Source organism: Dicentrarchus labrax, unplaced genomic scaffold (assembly GCF_905237075.1).
Source record: "Dicentrarchus labrax unplaced genomic scaffold, dlabrax2021, whole genome shotgun sequence".
Classification (NCBI taxonomy): domain Eukaryota; kingdom Metazoa; phylum Chordata; class Actinopteri; family Moronidae; genus Dicentrarchus; species Dicentrarchus labrax.
Genome location: NW_026136720.1, coordinates 3245471 through 3267834, shown reverse-complemented (window position 1 = coordinate 3267834; position 22364 = coordinate 3245471). Strand labels below are relative to the sequence as shown.

The window sequence follows — 22364 nt, the reverse complement described above, 5'->3', positions numbered from 1 at the left end:
GTATCACTGTCCCGTACCTGACAGCGCCGCCTCCTGAAGAGGGACAGGAGGAACCTTTAAACCTTTACCATCTTCATTAGTGCATCATGTGTCCAGTTCTATGACTTCCACAAGCAGGAACAGTTCATATTATTCAAAAATAAGCTAGATATAAAATCCCAATTTAAAATATCAAGATGCATTGAGGTGAGTTAGTAAGGCAAATATATTGTTGGATGGTAGAAAAGGTCTGTGGGACACATACACATACAATAACATCTATATGAACATTAACAGCTCACTCACAGATCTGCACTGAGAGGAGGAGCAACACTGAAAGAGCTTCAGTGACACATTTCCTGGAAATGAAAGTGAAAGTTTGTCTCTCTGTTTGTCTCTGAAGACAAATTCAACTGAATCCATCAGGTTTTTCTCAACTAAACAGCAGAATCTCTGCCAACCTCTGGTGAGTCCACTGCCCTACAGAGCTTGTTACAGTCTGTTATAGCACATACAGATAGAAGGAAGGAGCTAAATCCAACCAAACAATGAAAACACACCACAGAAACTAGTCCTGCTAAAGCTAACTAGCCTAGCTTAGCTTCCCTTTGGGTTGTGTAAAGGACAGAGTACAGCGTCTGATTTCATCTGAGAGTTTGTTGTATTGCTTATAAAGGTATAACATTGTACTTTTACAACTTATATAACTGTTACACACTTTGGTAAGTATCCTTAAACCTCTCGTCTTCAGTGTTTCTGTAGTTCCTGCTGTCTGTCTCTGGGAGGCAGTACAGCTGATAATATTTACTGTGTTTCAACAACCGGTATTAACACAAAACCTGAGCTCTACTCAGACAGGAAAAGGTCACACTGAAGGTCTTACTGTCTAAATAAATCACAGAAAAATGTAAAAAAGTGTGTTGAGTTTAATATTAAATTTGGACCTAGTTTGAAAATATTTCCACTTTAATAAAATATAAGCAGTTTATTCATAAAGCACATTTCATAGACAATGGTATATTTGAGGTGCTGTACAGTTTATTTAAATACAAGACAGCTTAAAAATAAAATTAAGATGGAAAGATAAATATAGATAAACTAAAATAGTGTACACCGATCATCCGTAACATTGTGAGCACTGACAGGTGACGTGAATAACAATGAAAAGAACCAGACACAGGGTCATGGGTGGCCAAGGCTCATTGATGCAGGTGGGGAGTGAAGGCTGGCCCGTGTGGTCCGATCCAACAGACGAGCTACTGTAGCTCAAACTGCTGAAACAGTTAATGCTGGTTCTGATAGAAAGGGGTCAGAACACACAGTGCAGAGCAGTTATGATCGGTGTGTATATATATACTTTAAACCTCAAACCTTCACATATATATATTATTTAATGTGTGATGTGACAGTAATGGAGTAAATATTTTAGAATCACCATGTTATCACTTTTCTGTTCTACACTGGCAGCAGAGTCCAGAATCTGACTGTGTAATGAGCAATCTCAGTAAATCAGACACTGAATCAAAAACAGATTAAAACTGCAAACTCATCAACAATCGCAGCTCATGTCTCATGTTGTGCGATTTTTTTAGTCAATAATCAATATGGCCCTTACTTGGTTTCAGTATAATAACAGAATTCAGGAAGAGACTCCTTATGTTGCAATAATCATAATTAATTAATTTTATTATAATCAAAAGAAATGTAATTACAGTTTTCTTTTCTTTTTATCCTCACAGTGTAGATATGTCTGCTGCCAGCTGTCTGCTGACTGAAGATCAGTTCCTGTGCTCCATCTGTCTGGATGTGTTCACTGATCCAGTCACCATACCATGTGGACACAACTTCTGTAAAACCTGCATCACTGAACACTGGAATATTAATGTCCAGTGTCAGTGTCCCAACTGTAAAGAGGTTTTCAACACAAGACCTGAGCTGCAGGTCAATACTTTCATCTCTGAGATGGCTGCTCAGTTCAGACAGTCAGCTCAACAGAAAGCCAGCAGCAGCAGCTCAGAGCAACAAGTTTCCAAACCAGGAGAAGTTCCCTGTGACGTCTGCACTGGAACCAAACTGAAGGCCCTGAAGTCCTGCCTGGTGTGTCTGGTCTCCTACTGTGAGACTCACCTGGAGCCTCATCTGACAATGTCAGGCCTGAAAAGACATCAGCTGATCGACCCTGTGGAGAACCTGGAAGACAGGATGTGTACGAAGCACGATAAACTGCTGGAGCTGTTCTGTAAGACCGACCAGATGTGTGTCTGCGTGCTCTGCACCTATTCAGACCACAAGACACATGATGTTGTTCCTCTGAAAGAAGAATATGAAGGAAAGAAGGCCGAGCTGGGGAAGACAGAGGCTGAAATTCAGCAGATGATCCAGAAGAGACGACTGAAGATTCAGGAGATCAAACGCTCAGTGGAGCTCAGTAAGGAAGGTGCAGACAGAGAGATAGCAGGTGGTGTTCAGGTCTTCACCGCTCTGAAGGAGTCTGTTGAGAGAAGCCAGGCCGAGCTCATCTACACGATCAAAGAGAAGCAGAGAAAGACAGAGAAACAGGCTGAAGACTTCATCAAAGAGCTGGAACAGGAAATCTCTGAGCTGAAGAAGAGAAGCTCTGAGGTGGACCAGCTCTCACAGTCTGAAGACCACCTCCACCTCCTCCAAAGCTTCCTGTCTCTGACCGCTGCTCCACCCACCAAGGACTGGACAGAAGTCAGCGTCCGTCCACCTTCATATGAGGGGACTGTGGTGAGAGCTGTGAATCAGCTGGAGGAGACGCTCAGTAAACAGATGAAGAAGCTGTTTGAGGTCGAGCTGAAGAGGGTCCAGCAGTATGCAGTGGATGTGACACTCGATCCTGATACAGCACATCACCAACTCATCCTGTCTGATGATGGAAAAGAAGTGTATGATAGTGATGTAAAGAAGAATCTACCAGACAATCCAGAGAGATTTGATACTTGTCTCTGTGTCTTAGCAAAGCAGAGTTTCTCTTCAGGAAGATTTTATTACGAGGTTCAGGTTAAAGGGAAGAGTGACTGGACTTTAGGAGTGGCCAGAGAGTCGATCAACAGGAAGGGAAAAATCACAGTGAGTACTCAGGATGGTTACTGGTCGATATGTTTGAGGAATGAAAATGAGTACAAAGCTCTTGCTGACCCTGCAGTCAGTCTCTCTCTGAAGTCTCAGCCTGAGAAGGTGGGGGTGTTTGTGGATTATGAGGAGGGTCTGGTCTCTTTTTATGACGTTGATGCTGCAGCTCTTATCTACTCCTTTACTGGCTGCTCCTTCACTGAGAATCTCTACCCATACTTTAGTCCCAGTCTTAATTATGGTGGTAAAAACTCTGCCCCTCTGATCATCTCTCCTGTCAATCACACTGAGTAGAACAACCAATTGATTTTCTCCAGAAAGATTCACATCATTTAATGAATACATTGTTTTCCTTTTATTGGTGATGTAAATGTTTTTCTTTGATGTTTCACATTGCTACTTACTACAACAATACACCCATTTTACTGCCTCATTAACATCATATTGCAGCCTAATTTATTCTAATAACTGCATTATCTGCCTTCAAAACAATAAAATCCTCAGAAAACAATGTACTCAGGAATAAGAAACATTTACACATTATTTAAATGTCTGGGTGACAAATTCAACCTTTTTATTGTCTGATCATTGTTTATATAAGAATACTTTAGACTATAGACTGGCACAAATTAATGAAGAGCCTTTTTATAAATGAGACAAAAGTAAATTGCTGTTCTCTGTTCTCTGTCTGATTAATTTATTTTGTTTTTGGTTGATATCAAAGCTGTAAAAACAGCTGATGATGTTTCTAATCACTACCAAATCATGTGATTAAAGTCCTGATTTGAGCTGATGAGCTCCAATAACCATCACATCTGAGACCGTTGGTAGTGTCAGATAATATTAATTTATTTTAATGTTGATTTTTACTTCATTGTCTCTGTGTAAATGTTTCATATCTTTAATAAAGTGGTTGCAGCTAAAGATTAATAATAAACTGAAAGTCTCCCTCGTCTCAATGTTTTAGGAGATGAAATGTTTTCTATTAATTTGATGAAACAGATTCACAAAATTATGTCCTGAAGGTTTGGAAACCTTTTTAGACATCTCTTGATGAGACTTACGTGTTTAATTCATGATCTCTGCTGCTTTAATTTAATCTGATCTGTGCCAAATCTGCCTTAATATGCATTACTGATTTAAATTCTGCCTGTCCCCACCCGTATGTGTTTTCTTCTATTTTCTTTTTTGTTCCTAATTCATTTACTAATATATTTATTTGTCACCATTTGATGCGATAGTGGGAGTAAGGGGAATGTGCCATAGGTAGAAAAGTAGTAAGTAAAGTAAGTAAGAAAATATTAAGGAATAATTAAGTGGTTTTTCAGTTATCTGTACTTAACTTGAATTTATTTTTCTGACCACATTTTTACACAAATATCTGTGCTCTCTACCCCTTACATTTTAAAAACAGGCTTGTTGCCTTAGTTTCATGCACTTACTTACTTTAAGGGGAATTATCAATTATTATTATTATTATTTTGCATCATTGCACACCTTCCCAACATCAAGACTGCTGCAAATCTGAGAATCTGAAACTGTTGGTAGTGTCAGATAATGTTAATTGATTTTAATGTATATTTTGACATCATTGTCTCTTTGCAAATGTTTCATGTCTCTTATATTGTGTCTGTTCATTCTACATTGTTGAAATGTTGTGGTTATAATGATTGATTACCTTACAGTTTGTCAAATTTAAATTCATACAATAAAGATGAAAAGTAATTAGACAATATTTGTGTAACCCAGCTGGACAAAATGGATTGAATAGAAATGAATAAAGTTATAAACAATCAAACTACTGATTAAGGTTTTAAGTGAATATTTTTATTTCTGTTATTAAAAACTAGTAAAGGTTTGTTTCACCAACTTGCGCCCCTCGCTATGATTGACAGCAGGTTTTGGGGTGCTTTTGGCGAGCAGGAAGAGGTGTATGTGACACAGAGAGAGAGAGAGAGAGAGAGAGAGAGAGACAGGACCTCCAAGCCTCAATGTGGAACTTGAAGTAGACGCTCCGTGTAATAACGTTGAGCTTCATAAGAGTTGAGAAGTCGTAACGAGTACTGAGGATGAGCAGTTGCCAGCTGAAAGTGAAACGGGTTTCCTTCTCAGCTTCTCACTTTGTTTGCTGGTCGTGTGTTGGCAACTAAATTAATCCCATGTACAGACAGTTCTAGTATTTTCTGTGGTTCCTGTTAAATGCTTAAAGAGAAACGTTTTGATGCTTAAAGTGTAAATTTCATAGTAATATTCACCATGTTAAAATAAAAAAAATTTCCTCTAGTGTGGAGTTTTTAATCACTTACTCCTCATGTTGACAGATTATTAAGTGATTTGCTGAGCAGTATTTTGTTAAGAGATGGTGAATTATATCTAATGTTGAGAGTATTTGTCCAAATTATTGTTTATTCAGTTGTGAAACAGGTACTGTGTTTCTACAGAAAACTCTGAGAAAGTAAGTTTAAGGCTTACTGTTTAATGTGTTTTATTCCTTCCTCAAATATTAGCTGAGCTGAAACAGTTTAACACTATTTTCATGTCTGTGACAATATTGTTTGTTAGAGCAAATTGTTTTATTTTATTTAAACTTTTTATTTAAACATTTTAATCCTTTTACATAACATTTCCTGCAAATGTATAAATGTGATAAATGAATGACAGGCAGTATAAGTTACAATAAGAATAAACGAATGAAATGAAAATATAATAGTTATAATATTAATCATAGTAACACTAACAATAACAACAACAGGCAGAGGTGCAAATATCTGTAGATAATGGCTAAGCAAGATTTTCCAAAGAGGAATTTAGATAGGCATCCTTTCCCAACAGTACTCCATCACATCATCCCATCCATCAAACCCCCAGGTACCTTGAAATACAAGTCCATCTTTGCACAAAAGTGTCCATAGTCAGCTGCAGACTACATTTTTCAGTCTCTGGACCCATTGACCTATTGTTGGCAGTTTTACATCCCTCCAGTTCACTGTAATCATTTTCTTTGCCACTAATAAAAGAATCCTCAGTATATATCTATGCTGATCTGCATATAGGTCTTTGGGTATGGCTCCCAACAAAAACAACATTGGTTCTGGAGTGACATCTACCTCCAAAATAATATCAATTTCCTTTTGAACATTGTCCCAAAATCCTTGTGTTGCTGGACAATCCCAAAAAATGTCTGTGGTGTCTCCAATATTTCCACATTTTCGGCAACATAATGTCACATTGGGGTTTTTCACGTATGAAGAGATGATAAAGGGAGTATTAAAAAATCTGATCTTAACCTTCCAGTCAAATTCTTTCCACAGTTGGTTACTAATTCCCTTATGTAAGCTTGTCCATATGTCCATCCATGTAGAATCTTCAATGATAACATTCAATTCTATTTCCTATTTTTCCTTAATGTAGTCCGTGTTTTGTGAAGGGCCAGTTTTTAACCTTTTTATATATATTAGATATGTGTTATTGCATTTATTTGTGCAGCCCAGAAATCATTTTTAAGGTTTGGCAGACCTCGAACTTCCTTGTCTTTGGGTAAATGAAGGGATTTTAATCTTACCCTTGGTCTCTTCCTTTGCCAAAGATCATCATGGCTTCTGATTTATTTTCATTAATTTTGTATCCAGAAGGACAGAATGGAGAAATATGTACTTTTAATGTATTTCATATTTTATTACAAGGGTGGTATCTATGTAATATCTTCAACTTCTTTCATTTTATGTGGAATGAGGAATTTATTAGAGTCTGACCAAATTTGTTGTTCAGGGAAGTTTAGTTTCCATAAAAGAGTTGATTTGGTCAGAATTTTCTCAATAAACAACAGAACAGTGACAGTGGTGTCGATCTCAGTTATTAAAGTTATAAATAATTTAGCCAGAGGACAAATACAACATAACCAAAACAAAAAAATAAATGAATGAGCAACGCTTCACAAATTTGCGTGTCATCCTTGGAAGGGGCCATGCTAATCTTTCTTCCTATTTTCTGCCTTTATTTTCACTCCAACTGTCAGCTGCAGTTCCATAAAGTCACCAGCAGGTGTCAGCCTATGAGCAGTGTATGGGAGGAGGGTGCTGTTGTAGTCTGAACATTGACAGTATGCTGTATATTAGAGTCTGACTGCCGAATAATAAAACACTTTTAAATATGAGGTTTAGAGATGGGAAGATGAATTCAGTGTACAACTGAAACACCTCTGAGCTCTAATTCATCAGTTTATCTTGTCATCCTGTATGTCTCTCTGTATTAAACCCTTCTTCAGTATTGATGTTTTTCATCCTGGGACTCTTCAGTTGAGAGTTGAGTGTGTGTTTGGTTCATGGAGGTCCTGTTTGTCCAGAAAGTGACAGTGTTGCTGTGCAGCAGGGTCCGGTTTAGGCTGTGAAGGCAGCAACAAGTGGACGTGGCCTTTCAGATGGGACAGAATGAAGTGCATGTCCTCCTCTCTGAATTTGTCATTAACTAGTAGTAGTAGTAGTACTACTACTACTACTACTAATAATAATAATAATAATAATAAGTAGTAGTAGTATTGTGGAGCAAATCTATCGTCTATAACTTCATTATTGTGATGATTCATGATAATATAAATTTCCCATTATCGACCAATAATTTATCGGCCCTGGTATTTGTATTATCTTGCATCCTTAATTTCAGTTATTGATTAATGTTCTGATTATTTTCACAAGTAATCATTTAGTCTATAAAATGTCCACAGCACAAAATTATGTCTGCTTCCTTTTTCCAACTAACGGTCAAAACCCAAAGACTACTGTCTTAAAAGCAAATCACTACATTTAAGACGGAAGCAGAAAATGCTTACATTTTTGTTTGATAAATCATTAAAACAATGAATTTATTATTTATCAAAATAGTTGGCAATTCAATTTCTTTCTAGCCAGTAATTGGTTAACTGACTAATCACTGCAGCTCTAGTGCCCAGAATGCTGCTTAGACTGTGATGAGAATACCTGAAGCCTGCAGTGCACACACACTTTTACTATAGAGCTGCAACAATTAGTCTATTAATCACTTCATTGATTACTAGTAAATTAATCGCTAACTATTTTCATAATTTCTTACTGTTGTAAACAACAGGTGAGCGGTCATTTCCTACCATAAAACAGAACCCCTGACTCAGGACCATACACACTTACTAACCCTCCTAAAACAGTTATCTCCCACAATATTTCCCAATCAGTCAATAACAGCTCACTCACAGATCTGCACTGAGAGGAGGAGCAACACTGAAAGAGCTTCAGTGACACATTTCCTGGAAATGAAAGTGAAAGTTTGTCTGAAGACAGCAGAGCTGCAGTGGAGACAAGTCTCTCTGTTTGTCTCTGAAGACAAATTCAACTGAATCCATCAGGTTTTTCTCAACTAAACAGCAGAATCTCTGCCAACCTCTGGTGAGTCCACTGCCCTACAGAGCTTGTTACAGTCTGTTATAGCACATACAGATAGAAGGAAGGAGCTAAATCCAACCAAACAATGAAAACACACCACAGAAACTAGTCCTGCTGAAAGCTAACTAGCCTAGCTTAGCTTCCCTTTGGGTTGTGTAAAGGACAGAGTACAGCGTCTGATTTCATCTGAGAGTTTGTTGTATTGCTTATAAAGGTATAACATTGTACTTTTACAACTTATATAACTGTTACACACTTTGGTAATCAGATACAATTACTAATTACCTGTTATAAAATGTAGTCACTAACCTAATCCAAGTTTCACCATATTAAAGTAAGACAACTTTATTACCTCCCATTAGTTTTGGATTACCTCAACATCAAATATGTAAATAAAAGTAAAAGAAATATCAATCAGAACCGAGATCAGTTGTGTCTCCTGTGTCAGGATTCTGAGGGGGAACCCAGAAGCAGATCGGACAAGAGGTAGAGTGTAAACAGTTTATTAGACCAAATTAGTGACAAAAGGGGGAGCTGGCAGGCGAGAGTGGGAGTCCAGAGATGGGGGTGATCCAGACAGTGGCTGGCTGGCAGGCTTGGAGTGTGGGGATCCAGTGGCTGGCTTACAGGAGGCTTGGGCTGAGTGGACTGGGTTCCAGGGCTGAGTTCCAGGAATGATTGCTGAGGCAGAGAGACACGGTTAGTTACGGACAAAAACAGACGACAAGAGATTGGCTCAAGCAGGCAGAAGCAGACAGGCAACTAACGGTAGCAACGATAAATAACTGGCTGGAAAGCAGTAGGATACTCAATACTTCACAACAATCTGGTGTTGACTGGATGTGTGGCTGCTCCTTAAGTACTGCTGAAGATTGATGAGGAGCAGGTGTGGTGATGACCTCAGCCAGGTTTGTGAGCAGCCAGAGATAGACACGCCCCCGAGCACTGCCAGAGTGACACAAACACCACAAGACAACACAAAACACCCGAACGGTCATCACGGCCGGGGATTCATGACATCCTGCTCAGTGTGTTTTTAAAGAAAAACTGATGTATTTTAAAATTGTAATCCTGCTAAACAATTACTATCTTTACTCAATGTAACAGTAACTTAGTGATTTATTTAGTAACTGTAATGGATTACAGTTACAGAGAGAACTTTAAAGTTTGTTTTCTTTTCATCCTCACAGTGTAGATATGTCTGCTGCCAGCTGTCTGCTGACTGAAGATCAGTTTCTGTGCTCCATCTGTCTGGATGTGTTCACTGATCCAGTCACCATACCATGTGGACACAACTTCTGTAAAACCTGCATCACTGAACACTGGAATATTAATGTCCAGTGTCAGTGTCCCAACTGTAAAGAGGTTTTCGACACAAGACCTCATTTGAAGGTCAATACTTTCATCTCTGAGATGGCTGCTCAGTTCAGACAGTCAGCTCAACAGAAAGCCAGCAGCAGCAGCTCAGAGCAACAAGTTTCCAAACCAGGAGAAGTTCCCTGTGACGTCTGCACTGGAACCAAACTGAAGGCCCTGAAGTCCTGCCTGGTGTGTCTGGCCTCCTACTGTGAGACTCACCTGGATCTTCATCTGACAACGTCAGGCCTGAAGAGACATCAGCTGATCGACCCTGTGGAGAACCTGGAAGACAGGATGTGTACGAAGCACGATAAACTGCTGGAGCTATTCTGTAAGACCGACCAGATGTGTGTCTGCATGCTCTGCACTGTTTTAGACCACAAGACACATGATGTTGTTCCTCTGAAAGAAGAATATGAAGGAAAGAAGGCCGAGCTGGGGAAGACAGAGGCTGAAACTCAGCAGATGATCCAGGAGAGACGACTGAAGATTCAGGAGATCAAACGCTCAGTGGAGCTCAGTAAGGAAGGTGCAGACAGAGAGATAGCAGATGGTGTTCAGGTCTTCACCGCTCTGAAGGAGTCAATGGAGAGAAGACAGGTCGAGCTCATTGACACGATCAAAGAGAAGCAGAGAAAGACAGAGAAACAGGCTGAAGGCTTCATCAAAGAGCTGCAACAGGAAATCTCTGAGCTGAAGAAGAGAAGCTCTGAGGTGGACCAGCTCTCACAGTCTGAAGACCACCTCGACCTCCTACAAAGCTTCCTTTCCCTGAACGCTGCTCCACCCACCAAGGACTGGACAGAATTCAGCGTCCGTCCACCTTCATATGAGGGGACTGTGGTGAGAGCTGTGAATCAGCTGGAGGAGACGCTCAGTAAACAGATGAAGAAGTTGTTTGAGGTCGAGCTGAAGAGGGTCCAGCAGTATGCAGTGGATGTGACACTCGATCCTGATACAGCTCATCCTGAACTCATCCTGTCTGATGATGGTAAACAAGTTAATCATGGTGATGTAAAGAAGACTATTCCAGACAATCCAGAGAGATTTGATAATTGTGTTAATGTCTTAGCAAAGCAGAGTTTCTCTTCAGGAAGATTTTATTACGAGGTTCAGGTTAAAGGGAAGACTGACTGGACTTTAGGAGTGGCCAGAGAGTCGATCAACAGGAAGGGACAAATCACACTGAGACCTCAGAATGGTTACTGGATGATATGGTTGAGGAATGAAAATGAGTACAAAGCTCTTGCTGGCCCTTCAGTCAGTCTCTCTCTGAAGTCTCAGCCTGAGAAGGTGGGGGTGTTTGTGGATTATGAGGAGGGTCTGGTCTCCTTTTATGACGTTGATGCTGCAGCTCTTATCTACTCCTTTACTGGCTGCTCCTTCACTGAGAAACTCTACCCATACTTTAGTCCATTTCTTAATAATAAAGGTAAAAACTCTGCCCCTCTGATCATCTCTCCTGTCAATCACACTGAGTAGAACAACCATTTGATTTTCTACAGAAAGATTCACATCATTTAATGAATAAATGTATATTTATTGGTGATGTATGGAATATATATTTTTTTCCTTTTATCATGTAAATGTATTGATATCATATTGTAGCCTCATTTATTCTAATAACTGCATTATCTGCCTTCAAAACTGTAAAATCATCAGAAAACAATGTACTCAGGAATAAGAAGCATTTACACATTCTTTAAATGTCTGAGTGACAAATTCAAACCTTTATATTGTCTGATCATTGTTTATATAAGAATAATTTATACAACATACTGACATAAATTACTGAAGAGCTTTTTTTTAATGACACAAAAGTCTTTTGTTTTTCTCTCTTTTTCTTTTTAAATAAACAAAAGAAAAATAACATTTTTATTGTGTCTGTTCATTTTACACTGTTGAAATATTGTGGTTATAGCGATTGATTACATTACAGTTTGTAAAATTTAAATTCACATGATTAAGATAAAAACTAATTTAGAAATTATAAACCAGAAGTCTCCATCGTCTCTATGTTTTAGAAGGTGGCTCTGATCTACTCCTTTACTGGCTGCTCCTTCACTGAGAAACTCTATCCATGCTTTGGTCCCAGTCTTAATTATGGTGGTACAAACTCTGCCCCTCTGATCATCTCTCCTGTCAATCACACTGAGTAGAACAACCATTTGATTTTCTTCAGAAAGATTCACATCATTTAATGGAATAAATGTATATTTATTGGTGATGTACGGAATATATATATTTTGCTTTTATCATGTAAATGTATTGATATCATATTGTTGCCTCATTTATTCTAATAACTGCATTATCTGCCTTCAAAACTGTAAAATCATCAGAAAACAATGTACTCAGGAATAAGAAGCATTTACACATTCTTTTAATGTCTGGGTGACAAATTCAAACCTTTATATTGTCTGATCATTGTTTATATAAGAAATGTTTTATTCTGAGATAAATTGGGGTTTTTTTTTCTAAATGAGATAAAGGTCTTTTGTTTTTCTCTCTTTTTCTTTTTTAAATAAACAAAATAAAAATAACATTTTTATTGTGTCTGTTCATTCTACACTGTTGAAACATTGTGATTATAATGATTGATTCAAATAAAGTTTATCAAATTTAAATTCATATGATAAAACTTAAAAGTAATTTAGAAATTATAAAACAGAAGTCTCCATCGTCTCCATGTTTTAGGAGGTGGCTCTGATCTACTCCTTTACTGGCTGCTCCCTCACTGAGAAACTCTATCCATACTTTAGTCCCAGTCTGAATGATGGTGGTATACTACTACAACACACCAGTTTTACTGCACTGATTGATATTATCTAATGTAGTCTCATTTATTCTAATAACTGCATTACCTGCCTCCAAGACTGTTCAATCAGTAACAGACAATGTGCTAATAAATAAGAAGCATTTGGATGTTCCTTAAATGTCTGGGTACCACATTCAAACCTTTTTACTATCTGTGTTATTATGTTTTTGGATGTTTTTTGGACTACATTAAAGAGGGAAATATTGTACTTTTTTACTCCACTACATCTGTCTAACAGCTGGATTTGCTGGTTACTTTGCAGATTCACATTTTACATTCAACAGGAAACAAGGATGGTATCTATGTGATATCTTTATGTGTTATGTATTAACATTATAAGGTCAGACCAACTTTATTGTTTGTAAAAGTGCTACAGCCAAAAGGTAGCTTATATATTAGACAATAATCAGTTAGCAGTGAAACAGCGAGCCAATGTAACGTTAGTGTGGCAGAGTTAAGCCTCAATGTCATTCCTGATCGGTGAAATGTGTTTGAAATAATATTCCCACTACTGGGTTCACTTGTTCAGACCTAGGATATTGTACTGCTACTGTGTGGAGTTAAAGTTGATAACTGATAACAACAGGAATAAGAGCTCTGGCTGTTGTACTGTGAGTCCTGTACCTACTTTCTTCCTATTTTCTGCCTTTATTGTAGAGTCACAGCTCTACCGAGCCACATATCCCCATAAACTTAAGTAGCAATGACTTCATGAGCTTCTTCTATAATAAAATTATTACTATTAGAGAAAAAATTAACCACCAACTGCCATCAACAGTTATCAGTGGCTCTCCAAGTTCAGGGACTTCTGCCAATGTAAACTCAGATATATATTTAGACTGTTTTTCTACTATCGATCTTCATCAGTTAACTTCAATCATTTCTTCATCGAAGCCATCAACCTGTCTATTAGACCCGATCCCAACTAGGCTGCTTAAAGAAGTTGTTCCCTTAATTGGCACTTCTTTACTGGATATGATTAATCTTTCTTTATTATCAGGATATGTACCACAGTCCTTTAAAGTAGCTGTAATTAAACCCCTTCTTAAAAAGTCCACTCTTGACCCAGGGGTTTTAGCCAACTATAGACCGATTTCTAACCTCCCCTTCCTCTCTAAGATTCTGGAGAAAGTAGTCGCCAAAGAGTTGTGTGACTTTCTACATAACAATAGTTTATTTGAGGATTTTCAGTCAGGATTTAGAGTTCATCATAGCACAGAGACAGCTCTGGTTAAAGTTAATAATGACCTTCTGACTGCTTCTGACAATGGACTTGTCTCTGTACTTGTATTATTAGATCTTAGTGCTGCATTTGACACCATTGACCATAATATTCTTTTACAGAGACTCGAGCATCAAATTGGCATTAAAGGAACTGCCCTAAGCTGGTTTAAGTCATACTTATCAGATCGTTCTCAGTTTGTACATGTTAACGATGAATCCTCCATAAATACTAAAGTTAGTCATGGAGTTCCACAAGGTTCTGTACTTGGACCAATACTATTTACTTTTTTATATGCTCCCTTTAGGCAACATTATTAGGAATCACTCCATTAACTTTCACTGTTATGCAGATGATACGCAGTTATATCTATCAATCAAACCCAATGAAATTAATCAATTATCTAAATTACAAACATGTCTTAAGGACATAAAATCCTGGATGACCTGTAATTTTCTGATGTTAAACTCAGAAAAAAACGAAATTCTTGTTCTTGGCCCCAAAAACCTTAGAGACTCATTGTCTAAAGATATAGTCACTCTAGATGGCATTAACCTGGCCTCTAGCACCACTGTCAGGAATCTTGGAGTTATCTTTGATCAGGATTTGTCATTTAACTCCCACATAAAGCAGACCTCTAGGACCGCCTTCTTTCATTTACGTAATATTAGAAAAATTAGACACATACTATCACAGACAGATGCAGAAAAACTAATCCATGCATTTGTTACTTCAAGGCTGGATTACTGCAACTCTTTATTATCAGGTTGCCCCAATAAGTCCATTAAAACGCTCCAATTAATTCAGAACGCTGCAGCACGAGTACTGACAGGAACTAGAAAAAGAGATCACATCTCTCCTGTACTAGCTGCTCTGCATTGGCTCCCTATAAAATGTAGAATTGAATTTAAAATCCTCCTCCTCACCTATAAAGCTCTTCATGGTCAGGCCCCTTCATATCTTAAAGAGCTCATAGTACCTTATTACCCCACTAGAACATTACGTTCTCTGAATGCTGGGCTACTTGTGGTTCCTATAGTCTCTAAAAGTAGAACAGGAGCCAGAGCCTTCAGTTACCAAGCTCCTCTCCTGTGGAACCAGCTTCCAGTTGTGGTTCGGGAGGCAGACACCCTCACCACATTCAAGAGTAGGCTTAAGACATTCCTCTTTGATAAAGCTTATAGTTAGGGCTGGATCAGGTGAGTCCTGAACCATCCCTTAGTTATGCTGCTATAGGCCTAGACTATCGGGGGATTTCCCATGGTGCACTGAGCTCCTCTCTTCCTCTCTCTTTCTGCACTCATTCATGTCCCATTACTGCATGTTACTAACTCCACTTCTTCCCCGGAGTTCTTGTGCTTTCTCGTCTCGCAGGTTCTCATGGATCCTGGTGGAGCCTCCTGCCATGGTCCTGCTTGACGGCCATTGCCAATAGTGTTGTTGCTGTGCACCCGTATGTCTGTCTGTCTCTCTCTCTCTCTCTCTCTCTCTCTCTCTCTCTCTCTCTCTCTCTCTCTCTCTCTCCCTCTCACCCCAACTGGTCGAGACAGACGACCACCCACCTAGAGCCGGAGGATCTGTCCTAGGTTTCTGCCTTTTAACAGGCAGTTTTTCCTTGCCCTTGTCGCCAAGTGCTTGCTCATGGTGGTACTGTTGGGTCTCTGTAAATAATGTTAAAGAGTTCGGTCTAGACCTGCTCTATTTGAAAAGTGTCCTGAGATAACTTCTGTTATGAATTGGCGCTATACAAATAAAATTGAATTGAATTGAATTGAATTGAATTTATTTTTCACTCCAACTGTCAGCTGCAGTTCCATAAAGTCACCAGCAGGTGTCAGCCTATGAGCAGTGTATGGGAGGAGGGTGCTGTTGTAGTCTGAACATTGACAGTATGCTGTATATTAGAGTCTGACTGCAGATTAATACAACACTTTTAAATGCACAGTGAATTGCCCAAACCTCTTGGCTGTATAATATATGCTGGTGGTGGACTGTGTTGGTGTTTTCCTTTCATTGTTATGTTGGAGAAAAAAATAAAAAACTTCCCAACTCAGCTCTGACTCTGTGTCCAGTATGAGATGCTACAATATGAACAGTAAAACTAACAAAGAAATCATGCATGGAAATAAAAGTGATCATTATAAATCCTGTTTTCTTAGACACACTGTTGGTTTTCCAGCAGTATAAAGTAATTAAGGCCTACTACTCTCTCTGAGTGAGGAGATTTTTATAAAATGAACAATTGTAATTTCACTTAAGAGTTCATTGAAAGAAATATTTTACTTTATTACTTTTGAAACCTCAGAATCACAGAGAAGCCTACTTGTGGCCCAGTGACAAAAGTTTTCCCTCTCAGTGTTTCTGTATTTTTTCCTGTAATGTGATCAGTAAGAAATCTGTCACATAAAGAAAAGATGGTAAACAGTTTGGAAAGCAGCAGAAAGTGAAATTACAGAGTAAACAGTGAGCTGAACATTGGAGTGTTTGTGGGATTGTAGAGGGACTGTAAAGGGAGCGTTGTAGAATATTGATCTAAAGATACAGTATGTTCCTGAATATCTTACACTGACCTCTTTTCTTATGTTGTCTGTTTGTTATTGTATGATCCTTTGCCTGCTGTAAACTAACACTGTAGGGGAAAAAAGGGTACGAAGATATTTCCCAATCAGTCAATAACAGCTCACTCACAGATCTGCACTGAGAGGAGGAGCAACACTGAAAGAGCTTCAGTGACACATTTCCTGGAAATGAAAGTGAAAGTTTGTCTGAAGACAGCAGAGCTGCAGTGGAGACAAGTCTCTCTGTTTGTCTCTGAAGACAAATTCAACTGAATCCATCAGGTTTTTCTCAACTAAACAGCAGAATCTCTGCCAAACTCTGGTGAGTCCACTGCCCTACAAAGAGAAAATGCACTTACTAAATATTTGGTCAAACTTGAGTTAAGTGTTTGTTTTATTTAATTAATAATTTTTAGAAGGAGGATATGGGGAACTATATCTAAATTTCATCTACAGCCTTGTTGTGAATAACAAATAACCATGAAACCTTGAAATTGAGTTAAAACCAGAATCTGCCTTTGTTTCATCTGTTTTAGAAATATGTATGTCAGTGTGTCATTTTCAATAAAAAACATAAAGTACAAAACAGACTTAAATACCATATCACAGCGACTGCACTCTGGCTAGTTAAGGTTATGTCTCTAACCATTTTAATGTTCCAGCATCTTAATAAATTGGTTTGTCATTGGTCATATCCTGTAAAAGGCAGTAGCTACATCCAACCATAACAAAGAAAACAAGTAATACCAGATAAACTAGTTCTGTTCAGATGTCCTTTGGATTATCCAAAGTACTGATCACATCACCCTGCCCTGTTCTGGGTGTGCTCTAACATACCCCTGACTGAGCACTGAGGGCAATCCAAGTGGAAAATAAAAATACAAGATTATCAGACAGACTCCTACATCCACACATACAGCAGTTTTTCTTCTAGAAGTTTAAATCAACATTTAAGGTTTGCAGAAATTATAATGTGGAAATAAGCTGCAATATTAAAATTGTAAAAAAAAAGTCTTTTAAAAAATATCTTCATATAAATATCTTAATATCTTCAGTAGTATGATATTATTTAATGTGTGATGTGACAGTAATGGAGGGATCAGGGGTTTAGGATGTTGTCACTGTTTTATTTTTACTATTATTTGAATAACTAACAAGCAGCTAATAGCCAAAAGCTACAGTCATATAAGTGACTGGCAGCAGGCAGGGATTGCTAGAAGGATTGATGATTGGGGTTGGTTACCATGACAACTAATTAATGTGGGCTGAGATAACCCCTGGGGAAATGTGGTTATACCTCTGTATATTTTGTGTGTATTTGGTTAGTCTTTTCTGTATTTTTTTGAGTAATACTCTCAGGATAATAATTGTATACATGGCAGCCAAAGTAAATGTTTTGGAATAAAAATCACCATGTTATCACTTATTTTCTGAGCTTGGTGAAATCATAGAAATACCACCACTGAACTGCACATCTGAGCTGTTCAGACTTGGAGCGGAGTCCAGGACCTGACTGTGAAATAATTTGGAATAATTTGCTATTCCACTGAATTGGTGCCTTTTCCGTCCTTAGGACATTATTTGCATAAATGTATGAAAGTGTTTTAGTATAAGACATTTTATTATTAAGGAAAGTGCTTGCACCTTGTTCTAATAGCAATTTGTGTAAAACTTTACTAAAAAATACCCAGAACACTAAACAAATAGGATTTTAGCCCATCCCCACTCTCTAACTCTACACCTCACCATGAAAATGAAATGTATTGATTCAGGTAAAAATATCGATATGGCAATATATCGCGATACTTTGCCGCCCGATACAATATACACGGCACGTACGACCCGCAAAACAAAGATGGCAGCGCCCATATTGAGATGTATTTTCTTTGTATTTGTGCTACGTTGGTCGTTTTAATGTTGATTTCAGATGCTCCTATACACATTGCTGCTTTAGTCCGGACACCAATTTATGCATTGCACGGTGTTGCTGTGCGTGCAATACAATGTAAAGTTTTGTTTTCGAGCTGGTTTGCTCAATAGGCTAATGTAGCTAACAATAACACTAGCCTGCCACTGCCCCTGGAGGCCCCTGGTGGCCCCTGGTGGCCCCTGGTGGCCCCTGGAGGCCCATGGTGGCTCGAGAAAAACGATACAGCACTTGTTGAAATTGAAATAGGCGAAAATGGAAAATATTATTGAAATGTAAGACTTGCAATAACGGAATTATTTGAAATGTTAGTGTTTCTGTAAAAAAACATTATTTCACATTGAGCTTGTTTAGATGAGCCACAAGCAATAACAAGACAGCTGCTGCACAGGTGGCGTCCATGTTCTGTTAAATTAATGAAAGGAAATTAATAATTAATAAATTACTAAAATATATAACAATAAAATGGAGAGGTTGTTTTGAATGAAATAGCTTTGACTCAATTTGTCCTCTGATCAGTATCATCTGATGTACATATACAGGTACTTGTGTTTTCATCTCTATTTATATCGCTCGTTCTTGCCAATACTCACTCCTACTTACAACATACATTTTAACAAAATAATGAAAAACTACAGCTCATATTTTGATTTTGTTATAATCAAAAGAAATGTGATTACAGTTTTGTTTTCTTTTTATCCTCACGGTGTAGATATGTCTGCTGCCAGCTGTCTGCTGACTGAAGATCAGTTTCTGTGCTCCATCTGTCTGGATGTGTTCACTGATCCAGTCACCATACCATGTGGACACAACTTCTGTAAAACCTGCATCACTGAACACTGGAATATTAATGTCCAGTGTCAGTGCCCCAACTGTAAAGAGGTTTTCGACACAAGACCTCAGCTGAAGGTCAATACTTTCATCTCTGAGATGGCTGCTCAGTTCAGACAGTCAGCTCAACAGAAAGCCAGCAGCAGCAGCTCAGAGCAACAAGTTTCCAAACCAGGAGAAGTTCCCTGTGACGTCTGCACTGGAACCAAACTGAAGGCCCTGAAGTCCTGCCTGGTGTGTCTGGTCTCCTACTGTGAGACTCACCTGGAGCCTCATCTGACAACATCAGGCCTGAAGAGACATCAGCTGATCGACCCTGTGGAGAACCTGGAAGACAGGATGTGTACGAAGCACGATAAACTGCTGGAGCTGTTCTGTAAGACCGACCAGATGTGTGTCTGCATGCTCTGCACTGTTTTAGACCACAAGACACATGATGTTGTTCCTCTGAAAGAAGAATATGAAGGAAAGAAGGCCGAGCTGGGGAAGACAGAGGCTGAAATTCAGCAGATGATCCAGAAGAGACGACTGAAGATTCAGGAGATCAAACACTCAGTGGAGCTCAGTAAGGAAGGTGCAGACAGAGAGATAGCAGATGGTGTTCAGGTTTTCACCGCTCTGAAGGAGTATGTTGAGAGAAGACAGGCCGAGCTCATCAACACGATCAAAGAGAAGAAGAGAAAGACAGAGAAACAGGCTGAAGACTTCATCAAAGAGCTGGAACAGGAAATCTCTGAGCTGAAGAAGAGAAGCTCTGAGGTGGACCAGCTCTCACAGTCTGAAGACCACCTCCACCTCCTCCAAAGCTTCCTGTCCCTGAACGCTGCTCCACCCACCAAGGACTGGACAGAAGTCAGCGTCCGTCCACTTTCACATGAGGGGACTGTGAGGAGAGCTGTGAATCAGCTGGAGGAGACGCTCAGTAAACAGATGAAGAAGCTGATTGAGGTCGAGCTGAAGAGGGTCCAGCAGTATGCAGTGGATGTGACACTTGATCCTGATACAGCACATCCTGATCTCATCCTGTCTGATGATGGAAAAGAAGTGTATGATAGTGATATAAAGAAGAATCTACCAGACAATCCAGAGAGATTTGATAGTTGTACTAATGTCTTAGCAAAGCAGAGTTTCTCTTCAGGAAGATTTTATTACGAGGCTCAGGTTAAAGGGAAGACTGAATGGGATTTAGGAGTGGTCAGAGAGTCGATCAACAGGAAGGGACAAATCACACTGAGCCCTCAGAATGGTTACTGGACGATATGGTTGAGGAATGAAACTGAGTACAAAGCTCTTGCTGGCCCTTCAGTCTGTCTCTCTCTGCAGTCTCAGCCTGAGAAGGTGGGGGTGTTTGTGGATTATGAGGAGGGTCTGGTCTCCTTTTATGACGTTGATGCTGCAGCTCTTATCTACTCCTTTACTGGCTGCTCCTTCACTGAGAAACTCTACCCATACTTTGGTCCCGGTCTTAATGATGGTGAAAACTCTGCCCCTCTGATCATCTCTCCTGTCAATCACACTGAGTAGAACAACCATTTGATTTTCTACAGAAAGATTCATATCATTTTCTCTTGTGTCTGTTCATTCTACACTGTTGAAATGTTGTGATTATAATGATTCAAATACAGTTTATCAAATTTAAATTCATATGATAAAACTTAAAAGTAAGTTAGAAATTATAAACCAGTAGTCTCCATCGTCTCCATCGTCTCCATGTTTTAGGAGGTGGCTCTGATCTACTCCTTTACTGGCTGCTCCCTCACTGAGAAACTCTATCCATACTTTAGTCCCAGTCTGAATGATGGTGGTATACTACTACAACACACCAGTTTTACTGCACTGATTGATATTATCTAATGTAGTCTCATTTATTCTAATAACTGCATTAGCTGCCTCCAAGACTGTTCAATCAGTAACAGACAATGTGCTAATAAATAAGAAGCATTTGGATGTTCCTTTAATGTCTGGGTAACACATTCAAACCTTTTTACTATCTGTGTTATTATGTTTTTGGATGTTTTTTGGACTACATTAAAGAGGGAAATATTGTACTTTTTACTCCACTACATCTGTCTAACAGCTGGATTTGCTGGTTACTTTTCAGATTCACATTTTACATTCTACAGGAAACAAGGATGGTATCTATGTGATATCTTCATATGAACTTCTTTCATTTTATGTGGAAGGAGGAATTTATTAGAGTCTGACCAAATTTGTTGTTCAGGGAAGTTTAGTTTCCATAAAAGAGTTGATTTGGGAGAATTACTGTGATCTGATCTCAGAATTTTAATAAACAACCGAACAGTGACAGTGGTGTCGATCTCAGTTGTTAAAGTTATAAATCATCAAGCCTGAGGACAAATACAACATAACCAACAGAATAGATAAAGGAATGAGGAACGCTTCACCTGCGGGAGAGAGTTAGTCACCATACCTGTGTTTCACATAAATGGTCCCGCCTATCGATTTCAGAGGCTACTATTGGCTCATGTACAAATGGAACAGGCCAATGGGGTTGTCTTGACCCGCTCCCATTGGTCTGTTTCATTTAGGTTCTGTGCTGTGATTGGACAGCTCGCCGCATGACCCGCCCACCCCACAGCCAGGTTCAGTGTCATTATCATTGTATTAACATTATAAGGTCAGACCATCTTTATTGTTTGTAAAAGTGCTACAGCCAAAAGGTAGCTTATATATTAGACAATAATCAGTTAGCAGTGAAACAGCGAGCCAATGTAACGTTAGTGTGGCAGAGTTAAGCCTCAATGTCATTCCTGATCGGTGAAATGTGTTTGAAATAATATTCCCACTACTGGGTTCACTTGTTCAGACCTAGGATATTGTACTGCTACTGTGTGGAGTTAAAGTTGATAACTGATAACAACAGGAATAAGAGCTCTGGCTGTTGTACTGTGAGTCCTGTACCTACTTTCTTCCTATTTTCTGCCTTTATTTTCACTCCAACTGTCAGCTGCAGTTCCATACAGTCACCAGCAGGTGTCAGCCTATGAGCAGTGTATGGGAGGAGGGGTGCTGTTGTAGTCTGAACATTGACAGTATGCTGTATATTAGAGTCTGACTGCAGATTAATACAACACTTTTAAATGCACAGTGAATTGCCGGAACCTCTTGGCTGTATAATATATGCTGGTGGTGGACTGTGTTGGTG

The 22364-nt window shown here is 38.9% G+C and overlaps 3 protein-coding genes and 1 long non-coding RNA gene across 5 annotated transcripts in view; 3 read left to right on the top strand and 1 right to left on the bottom strand.

The window, feature by feature from the left end:
- Positions 1-346: 346 nt before the first annotated feature.
- Positions 347-3385, top strand: LOC127352550 (zinc finger protein RFP-like). Its single transcript, XM_051381029.1, has 2 exons — positions 347-445; positions 1719-3385. The coding sequence occupies exon 2, from the start codon at positions 1726-1728 to the stop codon at positions 3367-3369; it is 1644 nt and encodes a 547-aa protein (XP_051236989.1). The 5' UTR covers positions 347-445; positions 1719-1725; the 3' UTR covers positions 3370-3385.
- LOC127352547 (nuclear factor 7, ovary-like) lies at positions 426-21246 on the top strand. Of its 2 annotated transcripts, none has more exons than XM_051381026.1 (3): positions 426-445; positions 9677-11872; positions 20921-21246. In XM_051381026.1, exon 2 carries the CDS (start codon positions 9684-9686, stop codon positions 11325-11327), a length of 1644 nt encoding a protein of 547 aa, XP_051236986.1. In that variant the 5' UTR covers positions 426-445; positions 9677-9683; the 3' UTR covers positions 11328-11872; positions 20921-21246. The 2 variants fall into 2 exon arrangements, with proteins under 2 accessions (XP_051236986.1, XP_051236985.1); XM_051381025.1 differs by lacking the exon at positions 426-445 and adding an exon at positions 8352-8489.
- Positions 8374-21246, top strand: LOC127352554 (E3 ubiquitin-protein ligase TRIM21-like). Its single transcript, XM_051381034.1, has 2 exons — positions 8374-8489; positions 19080-21246. The coding sequence occupies exon 2, from the start codon at positions 19082-19084 to the stop codon at positions 20720-20722; it is 1641 nt and encodes a 546-aa protein (XP_051236994.1). The 5' UTR covers positions 8374-8489; positions 19080-19081; the 3' UTR covers positions 20723-21246.
- The window catches only part of LOC127352595 (uncharacterized), a 31146-nt gene continuing 18500 nt past the window's right edge, over positions 9719-22364 (bottom strand). Inside the window, exons 3-4 of the long non-coding RNA XR_007881140.1 lie at positions 19266-19462; positions 9719-9867 (exon numbers count right to left, since the gene is read on the bottom strand). This is a non-coding gene — a long non-coding RNA (uncharacterized LOC127352595). The remainder of the gene's footprint in view (positions 9868-19265; positions 19463-22364) is intronic.